General features: G+C 37.3%; 1 protein-coding gene and 1 long non-coding RNA gene across 7 annotated transcripts in view; one reads left to right on the top strand and one right to left on the bottom strand.

Annotated features, from left to right (window-relative positions):
- AK9 (adenylate kinase 9) overlaps nucleotides 1-20337 on the top strand; it is a 128013-nt gene that overhangs the window by 42112 nt on the left and 65564 nt on the right. For all 6 annotated transcript variants that reach the window (XM_049092455.1, XM_049092456.1, XM_049092454.1 and 3 more), the window contains 6 exons: nucleotides 633-746; nucleotides 837-932; nucleotides 4246-4394; nucleotides 15191-15347; nucleotides 16177-16291; nucleotides 18243-18313. In XM_049092455.1, the coding sequence (XP_048948412.1) occupies nucleotides 633-746; nucleotides 837-932; nucleotides 4246-4394; nucleotides 15191-15347; nucleotides 16177-16291; nucleotides 18243-18313 (702 nt within the window). The remainder of the gene's footprint in view (nucleotides 1-632; nucleotides 747-836; nucleotides 933-4245; nucleotides 4395-15190; nucleotides 15348-16176; nucleotides 16292-18242; nucleotides 18314-20337) is intronic.
- LOC112658438 (uncharacterized) lies at nucleotides 8185-18997 on the bottom strand. The gene is made up of 4 exons (XR_003135701.3): nucleotides 18162-18997; nucleotides 15512-15617; nucleotides 14899-15088; nucleotides 8185-8739 (listed from the first exon to the last, which is right to left on the bottom strand). It is a non-coding gene; the product is annotated as an uncharacterized LOC112658438 (long non-coding RNA).

Raw genomic sequence — 20337 nt, 5'->3', positions numbered from 1 at the left:
TTCCTTTTCTTTTTCAAATTCCATAATTACTCTAAATCTGACAGTAGGGTTCTTAAAAATTGTTTTATTTTTTATTGTTTTTTTTATTTATTTATGATAGTCACAGAGAGAGAGAGAGAGAGAGAGAGAGGCAGAGACACAGGCAGAGGGAGAAGCAGGCTCCATGCACCGGGAGCCCGACGTGGGATTCGATCCCGGGTCTCCAGGATCGCGCCCTGGGCCAAAGGCAGGCGCCAAACCGCTGCGCCACCCAGGGATCCCTTAAAAATTGTTTTAAATGGAATTTTCTGGTTCCACTAATTAGCTGGTTCTACCGCTAGTTTTGCTAATTTCACTTCTATAGTAATACGGAGGATGGCAGCTAACATGCAATAGGCTGCTTGTGTGCCAAGCATTTTCCTCAGTGTCTGAGTCTACTCATTTAATCCTTAAAACAATACTTGGATGATTTGATGATCCTCATTATGCCCAGTAGAAATCAAAACAGAGAGATCAAATGATTTGCCAAAGCCACACTCCCTGAGTCAGAACTCACATTCAAGTCTGCCAGTCTTTAAAGCAGATTTAATGACCATCCCTGTCTCCCCACTGCCAACTATATTTTGCTAACACAACCCATTACTATCTTTTAGAACAGTCAACTTTAAGAGATCTTGAAAGAGAATTTGAAGGGAAAGAATATGGCAAGTTCCCAACTGATCCGTATAAGACCTTAGAAGAGTCGCGGTCTTCATTTGATGAAGATGGTAAAAAATATATATATTCCTGATGTTCTTAGACAAATCTTTCCTAATCTAAACAGATTAGCTGTTAAAGCATATAATTCTTTCATGCAGTGTTCACCCATGAATCCCAAAGAGAAAGCCTTTTAGAAGACAATGAAGACAAAAAGAGTTCAGAAAATGTCCTTCAGGATCAAGCCTCTAAAACTGGTAAAGATGGTAACAAAATGAATGGCTCATGCCATGCATATGGATCTTATTTCCATTTATTTCGTATTTTATCATGTTTATATTGAAGCTTAAAATGATGCCCCATATTGGACACATAAGTTGAAAAAAATGGGTTTTTGCTTATAGATTTAAACTGAGCAGCTATAGAACAGAAATAGATTTTCTAAGAAAAATCTAATAAGATAATAAATTCTTTCTTAAGAGCTGTCTAACATTCTGGAATCAGAACATCACAAACCTAGAGTGTGATCTGTGAAATGTTACCATTTAGTGCTATTTACCCTTAAAATTTTTTTCCATTCGTATATTAACGTAATTACAGTGTAAACTATTTTTACCTTTTTTTATTTATAAGTCAACATTTATTTATATTACTTCATTAGGAAGTATTTTAATTCTCATTTTAAATTACTGCACAATTTCCCTATTCATAGATAATAGTTTTAGGTAGTACTTTGTGTTGTAAACTTATTTTTCAGATTTTTTTCACTACTACAAATAATGCTTTAATGACGTGTTTACATTGTCTGCATGCTGACATTGGTGGAATCACAAGTTTAATTAGTATGAAGATATAGACAGAGCCAAATTGCTTTGCATAAAAGTTATTCCAAAAAAAAAAAGTTATTCCAAATTATGTTCCCCTCAGTAATATACAAAATATGTATTACTGTTTCCTTGGCATATTTTCTTTTAAAATATAATTCAATTTTTATTTGACTATTTCTGAAATTTAATATTTTAATATTTATTAACCACATGTTTCTTCTTTTCTGAGGTGACCATTTTTGTCTTTGGCTCATTTTCTAAGTTTCTATATCAGTTATATGGTTTCTATAAAACTTTCTGTATCAGTCACTTATTTTTCATTTTTTTTTCCACATTGGGTCATTTGTCTTTTAAATCACTTTGCTATTTTTGAAGTAGCGGGATTTTTCATAGTTTTATGGTCAAATCATTACTTTCACTTTATTGATTTCTTCCATTTCCTTTCAGATTTTACAAAGTCATCTTCTCAGCCAGAGATTTAATATATACTTATATTCTTTTTTTTTCTATGGGTCCAACCTTTTGGTATTGTTTTTAAATGCTTCTGTAAATCACTGTGTTATATAATGTAGAGCTGATTTTTTGTTTGGTTGGTTCCTCTTAATTGAGACAGATGTGTGCTTGGCTGGTGTTTATTTTAAGCCTAGTAGGAATTGAACTGGGTACTGTCAGAAACTTATGTATGGCTCTCCTCCTCCAATACACACACACACACACACACACACACACACTCTCTCTCTTCACAGGAGGACCCGAGATATTAAAATTTTGGCCAAGTAACATCTGCCAGCCTCATCCCAGCTGCTGCCGAGTTCCTAGCACCAAAACAGAAAGAAAGCCCCTTCCCCGTACTGCCTGTTTTCTCTGTAGGGGAGGCAGTTCAAGGTAGAGGCATGCCCTGGTAAAAAGACAGTCTCCCTGCAAGCCTTTACCTCTTGAAGCCAGGAGATGGTTAGTTACATCAGGAGCAGCAAATTTGATATATTTTTTTTTTCCAATTTAGATCCACTGGCATTATATGAAACTAAAATTTCTCTTGGATTTGTTATAGGTTAAGTCATTATTTTCACTGCGGATATTATGTGCCTTCTATTTACCTATTTAATTACTGTGATTGTAATTTCAATTTAAAAAAATTTGGGAACACGAGTCCTGGTTCCCTGGACCCATACATACCACACTCTTCTTTGGCAATCGCCTACAATGTAATACTGGTTTTTAGGTGTTAGCAATGTTTTATTCACAGATGAGAAAGAAACCAGTGAACCATCTACATTTAAAGGAAGTTTTCAAGGCTCTGGTCAAGATCTTAAGTTGGAATCCAAAAAGGGAAAATTAATGTTTGGGTAATTTGATTCTCTTAGATTTTGGATCTGAAAATCACAAATAATTCCTTCAGAATTTTGAAGGAGAAATATGTGATTTTAAAAAAATTATTAATACTCTATGTTAAAGGCTACTCTATTGTAAACAGACATGCAAGAACACACACACAAAAAGATAATGTGATATATTGTTTTGGTGAAAAAGAATATTGTGAAGACAAGGGCTGGCCATCCCCAGCATGTGGCTACCAGAATAAGTTACAAAATGGCTGGTGGTACTCAGCTGTTATATCAATATGCTTAGTAGGAAGAGGGAGAAGGCAAGGGACAAAAACTAGCGCTCCACCCAGCTGAGTTATTCCTCTTTAAAGAGATAACAGGAAGACTCACCAGGGAAAAAAATAAATCTGCTTGCATGTTATCTATGGGCCACCTAAGTTATAAGGGAAGTTGGAAGATGTAGTGTTTTTAGCTGGGCACGTTGCTGACCCCAACAAAATCAGGATTCTGTTACTAAGAAAGAGAAGAATGGATATTGAGTGAACAACTAGCAGCTTCTAGAACATTTGGTATCTTTGCCTGGTTATTTCTGCCTCATCATACCACCTTCTCAAGGCTACAGGAAGGAAGATTGTGGGTTTTTGACTCTTCCACTCTGGCTCTCAAGGAACTGCTGGTTCTGTACATCCCCAACAACAAACCTCCCACTTCACAGCAGAGGGCAGTAAGCAGTTGCTCTTGGAAGGCCCTTTGGAGATTTCTGGGCTAGGATAGATTGGGCTCTATCAGAAGACCCTGGTGATGGAGCACTGGGGCAGCAGGTCAGGAAGCACAGCTGGAAAGGCAGAGGTCGAGGAGTCAGGTGCAGCTGCCAATCTTCTGTCTTATTAGAGGAGTAGATGAGTACCACATCATGATGTAGCCTATGGGCCAACTCAGCTGTGTAAGGAGTTAGCACACAGTGAGGGCAAGAAGGAAGTACAACACTTGAAAAATCAGCCTGTGGCACCCTTTCTTCCACCCCTGCCTACTTGCCTACCCCTTATCCTCTCACAGTTTCACATGGTCCCATGCTTATAATTGGAAGCATTCATCTTGTTTTCTGATTCATCCCCTAGATGCTCACGTTTTAGCTTGACCCTGGAATCCTTTGGTCCCTATCTCTTCTACCTGGCTTCCTGGGTATTGACTCCTGCTGGACATGACTTCTTACCTCATTCACTTTCATTCTGATACACTGGCTTTAAGCCACTGCTCTGATGTTTTATGTTTCCTGACTTAACCTTTCCTCCCTAGTCTATCTCCCTCTTCTTAAAGCATGTACCGTGGTAACACAAAACTAGTACTTTCTTGGATCAAGTATTAGCAATCATGTTCTATTGCCAATAGCACTGTCCACTAAAATTATTTTACATTAGACCTATTAGAAGACTCAATAGAAGAGGTAACTGCAGAGCATCCAGAGGTGGTTTCTATACTAGAGGAGACTATAAAAATGACGAAGGATATGAACTTTGAACAGCCGTATGAAAAACATGCTGAAATCCTAGAGGAAATCATCAAAGAGGTAAGAAATCCAGATCCGAATGCTTATGCCCTTTGGTAATTTTTTAATATATCAACAATTATGCAATATCATTTCATAGCTTTGAAATTAATTCTTCATTAACTTTTCTTTAATGGGGTTCAGTTGGTTAAAATATCGTGCCCGTGAAGCCAATACCAAAGTTAGGTATTTCATCTATGAGCTAATTAGTTGGAAACAGACAAATTTCACTCCATAGCTGATTTATTTCACCCGACCACCTTGAACATGTATTCATAAGGGAAATGAATGGACACACAAGTGATTGTTCAATCTAAGGGTAAAATAAAGCCTCAGGTGGTATGTTATACCGCTGGCAAATCAGAAGGTTTATCTTTGGCCTATAAGAAACAATATATCCATATGGATCTATTTTGTACAGAGACCTTGAGTAAGCTTCCAGGGCAAAAGTCAAAGACAACAAATCTGTTTTGGACTCTCAACAATCTTCTTTGGTGGGCTCCTGGAGCCCCAGACTGTACCCAAGGTGAGTTGCTGTCTCCTCCAAGCTCTCCATAGAGAGCTTTCAACTTTGCAACTTCTTCTGTATCTCCTCAAGTTGTTCTGACACCAGTTGGTTACTTCAGGAAAATTCTGAGGACCTACTATTGCCCTGTAATGTGCTAACTACTAGGGATATGAGGATGAATTAAACACAGCTCTTTAAGGAGCTATCAGTCAGGTGGGAAGGCTGAGGCATAATCCAATCTTCGAGTTATCATGTACTATGTGGTAAGTACATATGTACAGGGTGTAGGAATCCCACCTGCAACCAGGGCTGTCATCTCCGCATGGAAAGTGAGACAAAGTATCCCGGAGGAGAGACACACAGGTAAGGGACATCTTTAGCACTGTGGAAGTCCCATCTTTGCCCTTCGCTGAAAATTTCCTTCATTCTCCTCAGAGGTTATTCTAGAAGATACACATCTACAAGGAATACTAAAAAGACCTCTGATATAGGAAGTATATAGTGTCACTAGATGATAAACTGCCACTCTGGGATGGTGGAGGAGTTTAAACCACGTGAGATTTTAACATCAAATCTCTTATCAGATTGTCTTTCTCAAGAGAACAGAGACCTGTGTAGGAGATTGACTTGTCATCAATTTTGATGGTCTCTGTGAGTAGTAAGGCTATTTTTAGAAAGTAGTTGGATTGAACCTAAAACTGCTCTAAAACAAGAAAAATAAGGTTCTTAAAAAAAAAGTAGCCAGATAAAGAAATGTGCTCCTTTATGTCATTTGCTCATTTTTAAATAGTTTATTTTTGTCTTCATTTATAGTCATGTGTTCTGAATATGAGTCCTTTGTTAGAAGTGTTGCAACTATCTTTACAAATATCTTCTATTCTGAATACTAGGAGTTAATTTTAATGAAGTCCAATTTATTAACTTTTTCTTTCATAGGTAGTGCTTCTTATGTCCTATTTCAGAAGTCTTTGGCTGTTCAAGATCAGGAAGATATATTTTCTCCTAGGTTCTCTTCTGTAAATTTTGCATTGCCTTTCATATTTAGATCTGATGTCCACTTTGGATTAATTTTTATGCATACAAAAAAATACCCAAATAGCCAATAAGCATATTAAAATGTACTCAACATCATTCATAAAAAAAAAAAACATCATTCATTATCAGAAAAATACAAATTAAAACCACAACATGAGGAAGGGGATGAAGAAGTGCAAACTTCAAGTTATGAAAGAAGTCAAGGGGATGAAAAGTACAGCATAGGGAATGTAGTCAATAATATTGTAATAACTCTGTATGGTGGCAGATGGTGACTACATTTATCATGGTGAGCATTTTCTAATGTATTTAATTGCAGAATCACTATGTTGTACACCTGAAATTAATATAATATTGTATATCAATCATACTTCAATGACAAATAATAATACATACATACTTTTACACGGATTTTTTAAAAAAAACTCACATCATGAGGATTAAGGTTCATTTTTTTTAATATGGATATCCAGTTGTGTTCCAGCACCATTTATTGAAAAGACGAACCTTTCCCCACTATCATAAATCAAGTGGCCACGTCTGTGTGATCTATTTCTGGACACTGCATTCTGTTCCATGGACCTATTTGTCTACCTGCATTCCACTACCACACATATTAACTCCTGTAAGTTTATAATAAATTTTGAAATCTGGGGCAGCCCTGGTGGCTCAGCGGTTAAGCGCCACCTCCTGCTTCTCCCTCTGCCTGTGTCTCTGCCTCTATCTCTCTCTGTGTGTCTCTCGTGAATGAATGAATAAAACCCTTAAAAAATTTTTTTTGAAATCTGGAAGAGAGAATCCTTCAACAGCTTGTTTCTCCTGTCACTGCATCCTTCTCTGTCATAAGCTGTTTTGTTCTGCTTGCTTTTTCAAGAGTATCTTGGCTATTATGGGTCCTTTTCACTTCCACATAAATTTCAGAATTATCAAATTGCAGACACATGCAAACATACACACACACACACACACACACACACACACCCCTATTGAAGTTGTGATTGGGTGCATTGTAATTGTAAATAAATTTGATGAAAACTACTATCTTCACAATATTGGGTCTTCTAACCCATGAGCATAGAAAAGCCTTACTTTATCTTGGTCTTTAATTTCTCCCCACATTGTTTTATAGTTTTCAGTATAGAGGTCTTCAATATCTCTCAGCAGGTTTATTTGTAGGTATTCGATGTATTTTAGATAATGCTGTGGTCCTATTTTGTTTTCAAATTGTTGTTTCTGTAATCATATTTTAGCCTCTTTTTCTGTTGTACTTCCCACTACATTTCATTTTCTGATCTGAAGCTCATAGCCCATATACAGAACAGATATAAGTGATGGTCTTGGGCCTAATATATGATCACGTCCAGGAAAAGAGAATAGGTTTTATTTCATTTGCAAACTGAACAGTTAGGCATGGCTCCTGGAGTGATGGGTTAAGGAAGACTCTGAAACATATCTGTATCTCAGCTCCTTTTAGAATCTTTTAGAATTGTAGCTTATCAATATTTTGAAGCCTTAAAAATACAGAAATAATGATAGGTATCATTTCTACCAAAGAGATAGAAGAGTCACTCCCTTGCGATGGAGAAGGCACAGAAATTTTTTTTCTATACAAAATTGCTTGCACTTTTACCTGGTTTCTGCCTTGACCTGCTACAGACACACAATAGAAGCAGAGAGTGGGGGACACTGGGAACTTCTCTCTGCTCCTATTACTCTACACAAGTGCATTGACTGAAGCTGTTACATAGACTTATGCCAAAGGTATTTGCCCAGTACCTCACAGAAAAAATGTTAAGGGAACAACATCAAGGGAAGTGAGGCTGTTGTGTCAAACCTGCCAGTGAATGTTTTCTAGCCCATGAGCTATCCAGCTGCACATCATAACTGCAGCCTGTTTATCTAGTCACTGCATCCTTCCCTGTGTGATACATCATTTTTGCTCTGCTTCCCTCATCACATGATTTTTTTCTCTAAAACATCTCCATTTCTGCCCTTATATCTGTGTTCTTCACATGGTCATGATATTTTACTGTGCCTCCCATGTCTCTCTGTGTCATGTACTTCCTCTGATTCTCCCAATCTCTTCTCTCAATCGCTCTCTCTCAGGTATATTTCTTCAGAGTGGTAAATATTTGTATATACAAGTGATAAACATATATATGTATGTATATGTACATATCTACACATACTCACAAGTGGTAAAATTAAAAATAAACAGGGAATAGCATAGAATACAGGAATCCAGAGTTAGCATATTTAAATGCAGGAGGAAATTTTTTATTAAGTTAAAATCACAAAGGGATAGAAGGATGAACAGTGCATGAAAATGTTATACCATTTTTCTAAATATTACTTTCTCCCACTCAACCCTCCCCTGAGGATGTCCAAAGGGAATGCCACTTTATTTTCAGCTAGTCAAACATCTGAGAGCCCACTTCCATGGCTCCCGTGATGACTAGGCCAGATATAGACTATGCACCAAGGCCTCCCTGGGGCCCCCTCCCTACCACTTGCCCCACAAGGCTGAGTCCCACCACTGCTCTCTTGGACCATACACTCTGGAATTCTTTAAGATCGGAAATCCTAAGGAAGGTTCCCCCTTTTCTCCACAATAATCTCAACTGGGGAATCTCCTTCAACAGATTCCTACACCTAAGCTGTTTTGCTGATACACCCAAAACCTATATTGTCAGTCCTCACCTCTGGAAATGTTCCTCCCCTCGGCATTGAAATGTCCAGGCCTGAGTGCCTCCCTTCAGAACCTCTTCCCTTGAGGCAGTGGATGTGCCCATAATGTTTCACCTTCTCCCTTCTCTCAGAGTCCTTTGAGATAAAATCAGAATGAAAACCTGCATTTGGACCTGCACAAACACAGTGGAAAAGTCTTAAAGCAAATTCTTAATAGAGAGGCTACTTAATAATAATTCTCTCTATAAAAACACCATGAAAATCATAATCTTAGGACAAAGGTCAAAAAGTATTTATAATAAATATAACATTAATTCATTAATATAAAGATTTCTTACAAATCAAGGAAAATGGAATACCATATATAAAAGCAGGCAGGGATGTCTGGGTGGCTCAGTTGGTTGAGCATCTGCCTTTGGCTCAGGGTGTGATCCTGGGGTCCTGGGATCAAGTCCCACATCGAGCTTCCCATAGGAAGCCTGCTTCTCCTCTGCCTATGTCTCTGCCTCTTTCTCTCTCTGTGTCTCTCATGAATAAATAAAAAATATATTTTTTTAAAAAAAGCAGGCAAAAGATACAGATTGTTTCATCAAAGAAGAAATGCATGTGGTTAATTGGAAATTTTAATGTTCAAATTTTGAAAAAAATATGAAACTTAAAACAGTGGGATACAAGTTCTTGTCAAATTGCCAAAGATTTTCAAAAATATATAAAAATCCATACTAGTGAGGTTATAATGAGATGGTCAAATAGAAAGAGTGAAAATTGATACAGATGTTTTGGAAGCAATGTGGCAATGTGTGTGAAAGGTCTTTAAAATGCTCATTCCCTTATACCTTTTGACATAAAAACACATAATCTAGGAATCTAACCTAATATAATATTTGGGCATAGATTTGTATATACAGATATTCATCACAGTGTTATATTAAAATTTAAAATTATGTAGATATTTAGAGAACAATTAAACAAATTAAGATCTACTCATTTGATAAAATACTATGAAGGCATTAATTTAAAAAAACTTAGATGGAGAAATTATAAATTATATCTCTTTTTTTTTTAAACAGATTTTATTTATTTATTCATGAGAGACAGAGAGAGAGAGAGAGAGAGAGGCAGAGGGAGAAGCAGACTCCATGCAGAAAGCGCAATGTGGGACTTGATCCTGGGACTCCAGGATCACACCCTAAGCCAAAGGCCGGTGCCAAACCGCTGAGCCACTCAGGGATTCCCTATAAATTATATCTCAGTATTGCTTTCATTTTAATATCTTTGATTGAAACTGGACAGTAAAATTTTCATTAACCATCTATATTTCTTTTATTCAGCTTGAGTTGTATATGCCATATAACATTATATTAGTTTAAGGTTTGCAACATAATGATATATGTAGATATTGTGAAATGTTTACCACAATAATTTTAGTTAACACCATCACTTCACATATTAGTTTTGTGTGTGTGTGATCAAAATTAATAAGATCTACTCTCTTAGCTACTTTCGAATATACAATATAGTATTGTCAACTATAGTCAAACCATGCTGAGTATTATACCCCCGGGACCTATTTACCTTATAATTATAAATTTATACCTTTTGACGACCTTCACCTATTCTCCCCACTCTCACCCCTACCTCTGGCAACCACCAATCTGTTCTCTGTTTCTATGAGTTCAGTTATTTTTAGATTCTACATATAAGTGAGATTATAATAGTATTTGTCTTTCTTTGTCTGACTTATTTCATTTATATTTCTTTTTTAATAGTTTTCTCTTGTTTCCCCTAATTCTCTATGTTAAGCACTTCAAGGTGTTTAAAATTCTTCTTTTAAAGGACTCTTCATTCAGGGATCCCTGGGTGGCACAGCGGTTTAGCGCCTGCCTTTGGCCCAGGGCGCGATCCTGGAGACCCGGGATCGAATCCCACGTCAGGCTCCTGATGCATGGAGCCTGCTTCTCCCTCTGCCTATGTCTCTGCCTCTCTCTCTCTCTCTCTCTGTGACTATCATAAATAAATAAAAATTAAAAAAATAAAGGACTCTTCATTCAGATGGAAAGTAGGTAGGTAGGTAGGTAATCTTAAATTCTGCAGAAGCGGGATCCCTGGGTGGCGCAGCGGTTTGGCACCTGCCTTTGGCCCAGGGCACGATCCTGGAGACCTGGGATCGAATCCCACGTCGGGCTCCCGGTGCATGGAGCCTGCTTCTCCCTCTGCCTGTGTCTCTGCCTCTCTCTCTCTCTCTGTGACTATCATAAAATAAATTTAAAAAAATAAAAAAAAAAATTCTGCAGAAGCTGGTTATACCCATCCTCGTGACATCTCTTCCCCTCTGATTTCTAATATCCTATGATTACCTAATGACACACAAACTTGAACCCCTCAGAGTTGGTGTACTGCCAGAGGGAGGCTGGGGGCAGAGTTTAGCAGAACTCCTTAAGCACCTTCAAGGTTTATTTTCACCTGATTCCTTCCTACTGCTTTTAGAAACCATGTCAGTACCTTCTCAGCTCTCGCACTGAGGGATAAAAAGCAAGAGGGAAGTGAAGAGTGTTGTCATTAAAACCAGCAAGCTGAACTGGACCCCTGCTACTCAAAGAGTGGTCCATGGACCACTGTCACTTGGGAAATGTTTGAAATGCACACTCTTGGGCCCTACCCAAGACCTCCTAAATCAGGATCTGTAATACTGAATAACAGATAGCAAAATGTATTGTTATATTTATTTAATAAGGGCTTTTGCTTCTCGTTCTTAATTTTTAAAACTTAGCTTTATTTCTTTAAAATTAAGTGTTTCTTTAAAATTAAATGACTTTTTTTTCTTTTGAGTCAGAAGAATTCATTGTTGATGTTCTGCTTAGAAGATCTGTCTTTTGCTGAGAGTGCCATGTTGAAGTCTCCTACTACTATTGTATTATTTTCTAAGTATCTCTTTACTTTGTTTTTTTTCATTTTTTATTTTTATTATTTATTTATTTTTTAAATAATAAATTTATTTTTTATTGGTGTTCAATTTGCCAACATACAGAATAACACCCAGTGCTCATACCGTCAAGTGCCCCCTTCAGTGCCTGTCACCCATTCACCCCCACCCCCCACCCTCCTCCCCTTCCACCACCCCTAGTTTGTTTCCCAGAGTTAGGAGTCTTCATGTTCTGTCTCCCTTTCTGATATTTCCTACCCATTTCTTCTCCCTTCCCTTCTATTCCCTTTCACTATTATTTATATTCCCCAAATGAATGAGAACATACAATGTTTGTCCTTCTCCGATTGACTTACTTCACTCAGCATAATACCCTCCAGTTCCATCCACGTTGAAGCAAATGGTGGGTATTTGTCGTTTCTAATGGCTGAGGAATATTCCATTATATGCATAGACACAGCTTCTCTATCCATTCATCTTTCGATGGACACTGAGGCTCCTTCCACAGTGTGGCTATTGTGGACATTGCTGCTAGAAACATCAGGGTGCAGGTGTCCCAGCATTTCATTGCATCTGTATCTTTGGGGTAAATCCCCAGCAGTGCAATTGCTGGGTCTTAGGGCAGGTCTATTTTTAACTCTTTGAGGAAACTCCACACAGTTTTCCAGAGTGGCTGCACCACTTCACATTCCCACCAACAGTGTAAGAGGGTTCCCTTTTCTCCACATCCTCTCAAACATTTGTGGTTTCCTGCCTTGTTAATTTTCCCCATTCTCACTGGTGTGAGGTGGTATCTCATTGTGGTTTTGATTTGTATTTCCCTGATGGCAAGTGACTCTTTACTTTGGTTATTAATTGATGGATATACTTGGAAGCTCCTGCATTAGGAGCATAAATATTCATAATTGTTAGGTCTTCCTGTTGGATAGATCCTGTATGATATAGTGTCCCTCTTCATCTCTTATTAGAGTCTTTGGTATAAACTCTAATTTATCTGCTAGGAGGATTGCTACTCCAGCTTTCTTTTGAGGATCAGTTGAATGGTAATGGGATCATGTAGCCCATTCACATTCAGAGTAACTATTGAAAGATATGAATTTAGTGTCATCGTATTACCTATATAGTCCCTGTTTTTGTGGATTGTTTCTTTGGGCTCCCTCTTTCTTTTCAGGGTCCTCCTTAATATTTCTTGCAGAGCCGGTTGGTTAGGTGGTCACATATTCTTTCAGTTTCTGTCTATCTTGGAAGCTCTTTATCTCTCCTTCTATTCTGAATGACAGCCTTGCTGGATAAAGTATTCCTGGCTGAATGTTTTTCTCATTTAGTACCCTGTATATATTGTGCCAGCCCTTTCTGGCCTGCCAGGTGTCTGTGGAGAGATCTACTGTTAATCTGATATTTCTCCTCATATAAGTTAAGAATCTCTTGTCTCGAGCTGCTTTAAAAATTTTCTCTTTATCCTTGGAATTTGCAAGTTTCATTATTAAATGTTGAGGTGTTGAGTGGTTTTTATTGGGAGGGTCCTCTCTATCTCTTGGATCTGAATGCCTATTTCTCTCCCCAGATTAGGGAAGTCTCAGTTATGATTTGTTCAAATATATTTTGTGGTCCTCCTTCTCTCTCTTTCTCCCAGTCTCTTCTGGAATCCTAATTAGACATACATTCTTCCTTCTCAAGGTATCATTTATTTCCCCAAGGCTTTCCTCGTAGGTTCTTAATTGTTTTTCTCTTTTTTTCCTCAGCTTACTTCCTTTCCATCAACTTGTCTTCTATGTCACTCACTCTCTCTTCCACCTCACTAACTCTAGCAGTTAAAGTATCCAGTTTGGACTGCATCTCAGTTAAAGTATTTTTAATTTTGGCCTGATTAGATCTCAATTCTGCAGGAACAGAGTCTCTAAAATCCTTTATGCTTTTTTCCAGAGGCACCAGTAACTTTATAATTTTACTTCTGAATTGAATTTTTGACATCATATTTAAATCCACGTTCAATAACTCTATGCCAGAGAGGAGAGCTTCCAGTTCTTTCTTTTGTGGTGAATTCTTCCTTCTAGTCATTTTTTCCAGTGTAGAGTGGCTATATGAGTGAGCTGAGTCAAAAATATCAACCACAACCTAAGTAAAATGCACCCTAGACAATTATGAAGAGGTCAGAGACCAGAAAATAAAAGAAAAAGAACAGAACAAAATAAAACAAAAGGACCACTAAAATGAAAAACAAATTTTAAAACAAAATAGTAAAAAACAAAAAGAAGAAAAAAAGGGGGTGGTGGTGAGGAAGTGGTAGTGGAGAGAGAATTTAATCTTCCTGAGAGGACCTAGAGGGTGATCCTCTTGATTCTGAGTGTATTTTGTTCTGTATGTTAGAAGATGCTCAATTCCAAATTTATATAAACCAGCAATACTTATATAAAGACCCAACATCGACCATAAAAACATAAACAAGATAAAAGAGGGGGACAGAATGGGAAGGAAGAGAAAGTATAGTCTCACAGAATGAATCAACATGGTGTTCCACTTGATTCAGGGTGTCTTTTGGTCCGTGTGTTAGAAGGTACTGACTTCCACCACTGTAAAACAAAACAAGACCGAAAAAAAACAAAAAACAACAAAACAAAAACCCGTATCTCCTATCTACCAAAATTAAATTGAACGTTGAAGGGAATCCAGAACTGAAAAATAAATGTAAGATGTGTAATTGTAGAAATATGAAAGTCAAAAAAGGAAAAAGCTTAAAAACCAAGAGTTGGTAAAATATTGTAGTTAAGGTGAGAAAAGAGAAAAAAATATTGGAAAATTTTAACCTGATATAAAAACAAGTCATAATGAAGAAAAATAAAAACAATCGTCTACTTTTATATACTATTTTCCCTCAGTCCTGGAGCTTTCCAGTGCTGCTTGTTCAGTAAACTCACTTTTCCCTTGTCCTTCCAGCAGTTCTTCTGGGGGAGGGTCTGCTGTGCTGATTCTCAGGTGTGGGTGCCCGGGAGTAGATGCCCCGCCCCTTGACAGGCTCTGGGGTAAAGGGAGCTCCGGAGCTGGCCCTCGGAACCGGAGGGGGGCTTCTCCCAAACACCTCTGATGTGGTGCTACGGCTCTTTACCGAGATTGGACCCCAGTGTGCAGTGAGCTTTCCCTGGGCACCCCCTCCTCTTATAGTGACTCCAGGAATCTTGAGGCCTCACTGCCCCTCCTGCAATTCTGCTCGATTTCCCTGCTAAGCACTTTCCCATCAGGGACATGGATTTTTAAAGTTTCCAGCTTCTCCCGGGCTGGGCTTTTGTGCCCCGAGGCTTTTGAGGCTCTGCTTTTGCCCAGCTAGTTGTGGTTCCCCTCTCACACTTTATTTTTTATTTTTTTCACCTTCCTACCTTGTTTGAAGTGAAAACGGTTCTCTCTGTAGCATTCCAGCTGTTCTGTCTTTAATCTCAGGTTGAATTCGTAGGTGTTCAGGATGTTTTGAAAGTTATCTGGGTAATTTTGGGGGACCAGATGAGTTGAAGACCCCTACTCTTCCACCATCTTGCCTCCACTTGAATCAGAAGAATTCAAAAGATAACTCTGAAAAATTATAAGAAGATAAGGTCTGCAAAAACGATTTGCACCAGGAGTATCTTGACTTCTCTGTCTATGATGGTAATATCAGTGTGTCATTTTCCACAGGTAGTGGAAGAAAACACAAATAGGTGTTCTGGTGCCCCAAAGTATGGAGGATGGATAGTGGACAACTGCCCTACTATAAAAGAGCTGTGGATAGTCTTAGTCGATAAAGGAATTATACCGGATTTAATAATCTGTTTATCAGATACAGAAAACAACGGTTGGTAAATATTTATCATGTAAATCTAAAAGTGAAGTTTTTAATGCTGACAATACATTTAGTTAAAATACAAAATGGAAAGCCCTCCACTCTCCCTACATACAAATACCACATGAGCCATCCCGTCACAACCCAGAGGTACACAAAATGAGGCACCCTCTCACCAAGTATATGGCCAGGAATGGTGTGCTGGATCATTGGCTGTTCCATCAGGTCCTTACACTTATTCTTTGGAGCTGAGAACTTAACACCCTGTCATCATTATAACTTCTAAATGAAAAACAAGTAAGGCAGAGAGTAAAGACTATACATTAGTCCTTATTCACTTCAAATGGGAAATATCAAGTACCTAAAGATAGCAGAACTAAATTTTAATTATTCTGTCACTTTGAATGAAGCTATAGTAATCAAAACAATATGGTACTGATGTAAGAACAGACACCTAGGCCAATGAAATAGAGTTGAGAGGCCAGAGTTGAGTTGACCCATACATATATGGCCAACTAATCTTTAACATGGAAGCCAAGAATATTCTTTTGTCTTGCTTTTTAAGGAAATGTATTTGAAAAAGAGTTTTCAGTGAGAAAATATGATATACCACCTCTTTTCATGTTTTAGTTATTTTCACAATGCCGATATATACCTCTTAGAAAGGATTTCAGACAGTCTCAATATTTTGAAGAACCTACGGTCCATTTAGAGAAATACTTAAAGGGAAATCTATTTGGATATAGGCAGAAATAATTTTTCAACATTAATTTCCAAAATGCATCTTATTATATTTTATAGAGCTTCAAAATTAATGTTATTCTCTTTATCTGTATTTCAGGAAAATATTTACTTAATAGACTGTATTTAGAGAATAAACATGAGGTTGACTCTAAGATCTTTGAAAGATTATTAGATGAACTACAAAAGAAAAAAAAAGAGGAAGAAGCAGCAAGGTAAAAATCTGCCTAGCATAATAAAATAAGTTGATGAATTTTTTTATAGCTATTAAATAGCTACTTACAAGTTACATTTATGAAATGCCTTTAACATCAAAACAGTGGTCTACTAAGTAGATCCAATTCTAATTAATTCTAAGAAAAACAATAGTTTTACAAATACTTTCAGAATGTCTAAGTGCATCTGAGTTGTGGATGTTTTCATAGCCCCAAATCAGATTTATTCTAGAACAAATGTTTGCTCTCAGAAGACATTGTAAAACAAAAACAAAAACAAACAAAAAAAGTGACCACAGATAAGAGTATTCTTTTTACCATGTTTATCTGTGACTTAAATAATTTTGCTGACTAGTATCCACAAATCAAAGAAATTATTTGATGAAAAGTAAAAGGGGCACCTGAGTGGCTCAGTTAGTTAAGCTTCCGACTATTGCTTTTGCCTCAGGTCACAATCAAGCCCCAAGTCATCAAGCCCCACATTGGGCTCTGCACTCAACAGCAAGTCTACTTGAAATTCTCTTATGTACTTTCCCCTTATCCCTCTCCCTGCTCTCTCTCTCTCTCTCTAATAAATAAATATTTTTTTTTAAAAAGAATGGCTTTAATTACTGTTTTCCTGACGTATCTTCTATAAGAACTGTAGTAATATCTTTTGAAGAGAAAAGAAGTAACTAGATTTTCACAGGATGGGGAAAGGATGCAGCGAACACTGAATATGGAGAATGACAGCCCTATAAAATAGGAAAACTGCCCCAGCTGCCCCATGAGCAGCTTATATGAATGGGCTCTACATGACTCCTGTTGGTGAATACTTGGTACAGGTTTTTGATATTATTTTTAAAAGGATGCAGTCAACTCTCTTATACTTGTTTCTTTGTGCAATAATATGCTGATTCCTAAAAGCTAATAGAATTTCTAGGTCAAAGGTATATACATTTTAATTTTTAATAAATATTGCCTTTCTCCATCACTTTTTCTAAATAAGATTGAAGTATTTTCTTTTTTATTTATTTTTTTAAGATTTTATTTATTTATTCATGAGAGACAGAGAGAGGCAGAGACACAGGCAGAGGTAAAGGCAGGCTCCATGCAGGGAGCCCGACGTGGGACTGGATCCCAGGTCTCCAGGATCATGCTCTGGACTGAAGGCGACACTAAACCGCTGAGCCACCCGGGCTACCCTCTCCATCACTTCACTGACTTTCTAATACCTGTCTTCACCATTAAGGCAGGCTTAAGGCTTCAACCCTAATGAAAAACAGATTCCCTCCAGATATTTAAGTTTCCATATTTCTGGTCTCTTCAACTTTCATTATTGCTGTGTTGAAGAGAAACGAAATCAGGAAATAATTTTTCTTAGTACAAAGATAATTATTTATTCAGTATAGAAAATTTTTAAATGCAAAAAATAATAAATAAAAAAACTCTCATAGTGGCAACATCCAGAAATAATTATTATTAGCAATTTGATTAGTATTCTTCTAGGCTTTTTATCATCATTTATGTAAACTTTAAATACAAATTTTGAATTCTATTATACATTGTTTTATATTATACTTTTTTGTCACTTAACATTTTTTGTGGACTTTTCTGGCTTACTCAAAAGGGGAAATGGTACAACTTCTCCCATTTACCTTTTCAGCTTAGAGTTAGATAATTCTTTATTAATTTTGACAGAGTTCCTAATTAATAGCCAAAAAATTTTAAAGTATAACATTGCAACTTTTCTTACAAAAAAAAAACCCCACAAAACAAAAAATGGGGGGAAAACCCTGAAAATTAAGTGGCTTCAACATGAGCAAATTAAACATTTACATCACAAAGTTAAGTACAATGAACACTATACACAATTTACTCTATTTCTTACCACTATAAGCTTCAAATTCTATAATATTGTGAGATATCTGAATTTCCAAAGTTGATTAAATTTTGGATCTTTTCATTTCAGAAAAGCCACTGAAGAGGCATTGAGAATAGAAGACCAAAGACTGTTGGAAGCTATGAACGAGAAAGCGAAAGGCAAACACAGATTTATATCATTAATAATGTGTCATTTAATTTTGTGTTGTTACTGCAGGCAGCTGCAGTATTTCAGGTGAATTCCAGACAGTGCGACCATATTTCCCAGTCTGCCCATGAGAGGTTTAATGCTACGCCTATGGTACTGAAATATTTATTTGAGGCACTTTCATTCTCAGTGTCTCCATTTGGATAAAAAATTATGTGGTCACTAGAGTAATGGAGTCATAGGAAAAGACCTCCGACATCCTCTACAGTGTATGTATACAGCAGGCAGTGTAGGCAGCATGTCTTAAAACGGCTGCCCTTGTCACATGTATGACACATGGCTGTTGGAATTACTTCTTCTAGAATGATCTTGCACGAGTTGAGAAAACAGCCCATCTCTCCTGCTATGCCCATTGTCTTTGAACTTAAACTTTCATCTCCGTTATAGAAGAACAGACTCCAACAGTTTTTTAAGACTGAAGTTCCTAACCTGGAGTTCATGGATCAAATTCAGTGGTCTGTGAGCTTGAAGGGGAAAATAATTACAACTCTATTTTCACTAACCTTTACCTGAAATTTAGTATTTCCTTCACTTCGTAATGAATATAGGCAACAAACCCTAATAGTATCAGTAGTAGCTTGACTTCATTGCCAGTAGAAACAAAGATATTTTCATATCACATTACAATTTAATAGATCTTGTTTATGCTTCATCACTATTCCAAAGTGATGGTAGTTTTATTAGGCCAGTTGCTAGTTCTTGTTATTTAATGCATTAGTAAAGATGCACAAATATCCTACAGCACAAAATTCATTTTGATATCTTCATAACTATATTTCAATATAAGTGGTTTCTCATGTATTTTGTTTGATGGGTTTGAAAGCACTATTCTAAGGAGGGTAAGTTTCACCAGACTGCCAAAGGGTCCATGACTCTAAAGAGTGAAAAGTAATCTATTTAAGTTTTCCTTTGTAGGCAAAAAGCCACCCCAAAACTAAAACAACTACCATTTTTATTCTGTACATGTTGGATCAGGACTTAACACGGGGTTTATCTTCCTGAGGAGCTCAGTTCAGGCTTTGGGTGGCCACCTCGGAAGCCAGCCCTCCAGGCCCTTGCAAGCCTTCAGAGATTGCAACCCTAACTCACATCTTCCTTTGGCTTCGTGAGAGACCCAGAGCCAGAACCACCAGTTAAGCTACTCCCAAATTCCTAACTCCAGAAACTGCAGGGATAATGTGTGATTATTGTTGTTTTAAACATGACGTTTTGGAGTAATTTATTATGAAACAATAAATAACTAATATAACATATACTTAGTAAAACAGATAGTATAAAGATCTTAAAACACTTTTCTGTGCATTCGTAACTTACCTGGTACACAGATTGTCCATTAAAATTGTAGAAAAAGGGGATGCCTGGGTGGCTCAGTGGTTGAGCATCTGCCTTCAGCTCAGGTCACGATCCCGGGGTCCTGGGATCGGGCTCCCCTGCACGGAGCCTGCCTCTCCCTCTGCCTGTGTCTCTGCCTCTCTCTATGTGTCTCTCACGAATAAATAAATCTTTTTTTTAAATTCTAAAAAAAGTATTAGAACTTTTTACACGCCTCTGCATCATTATATAAGCTTTTTTTATTTGTGTGTTATATAAAGCACCTAATATGGATAAGAATTCAACTTATAAATAACTATAATAACAACGTATAAATGCATATTGGAAATATTTGATAATTTTTTTTTTTACTATGAGAGATACTCAGTTGAAAGACATTGTGAGTTTTGCTGTATAGCACATAACTTCATCCCAAATCCTAGTAGGATTCAGCAGATGCTGCTTCTTCCTTGGGTATATCACATGATTCCTCTTGATGACACAAAACAGTCACCACAGTGTAAGTCACCCACTTAGAAGCCACATGCACTGCAGTCCTGGTACAGACCCAGACCTCTCAGGAACACTTTAAGTTGTTTTGCTCTGGGTGTTTCATCACCAGGTTCAGATCAAAATTTGGATGCCAGAGATATCTCATACCAGA

Source organism: Canis lupus, chromosome 12, assembly GCF_003254725.2.
Source record: "Canis lupus dingo isolate Sandy chromosome 12, ASM325472v2, whole genome shotgun sequence".
In the NCBI taxonomy this organism is placed as follows: Eukaryota; Metazoa; Chordata; class Mammalia; order Carnivora; family Canidae; genus Canis; species Canis lupus.
The sequence above is the reverse complement of the archived record's forward strand: the minus strand, read 5'-3'. Positions and strand labels throughout refer to the sequence as shown.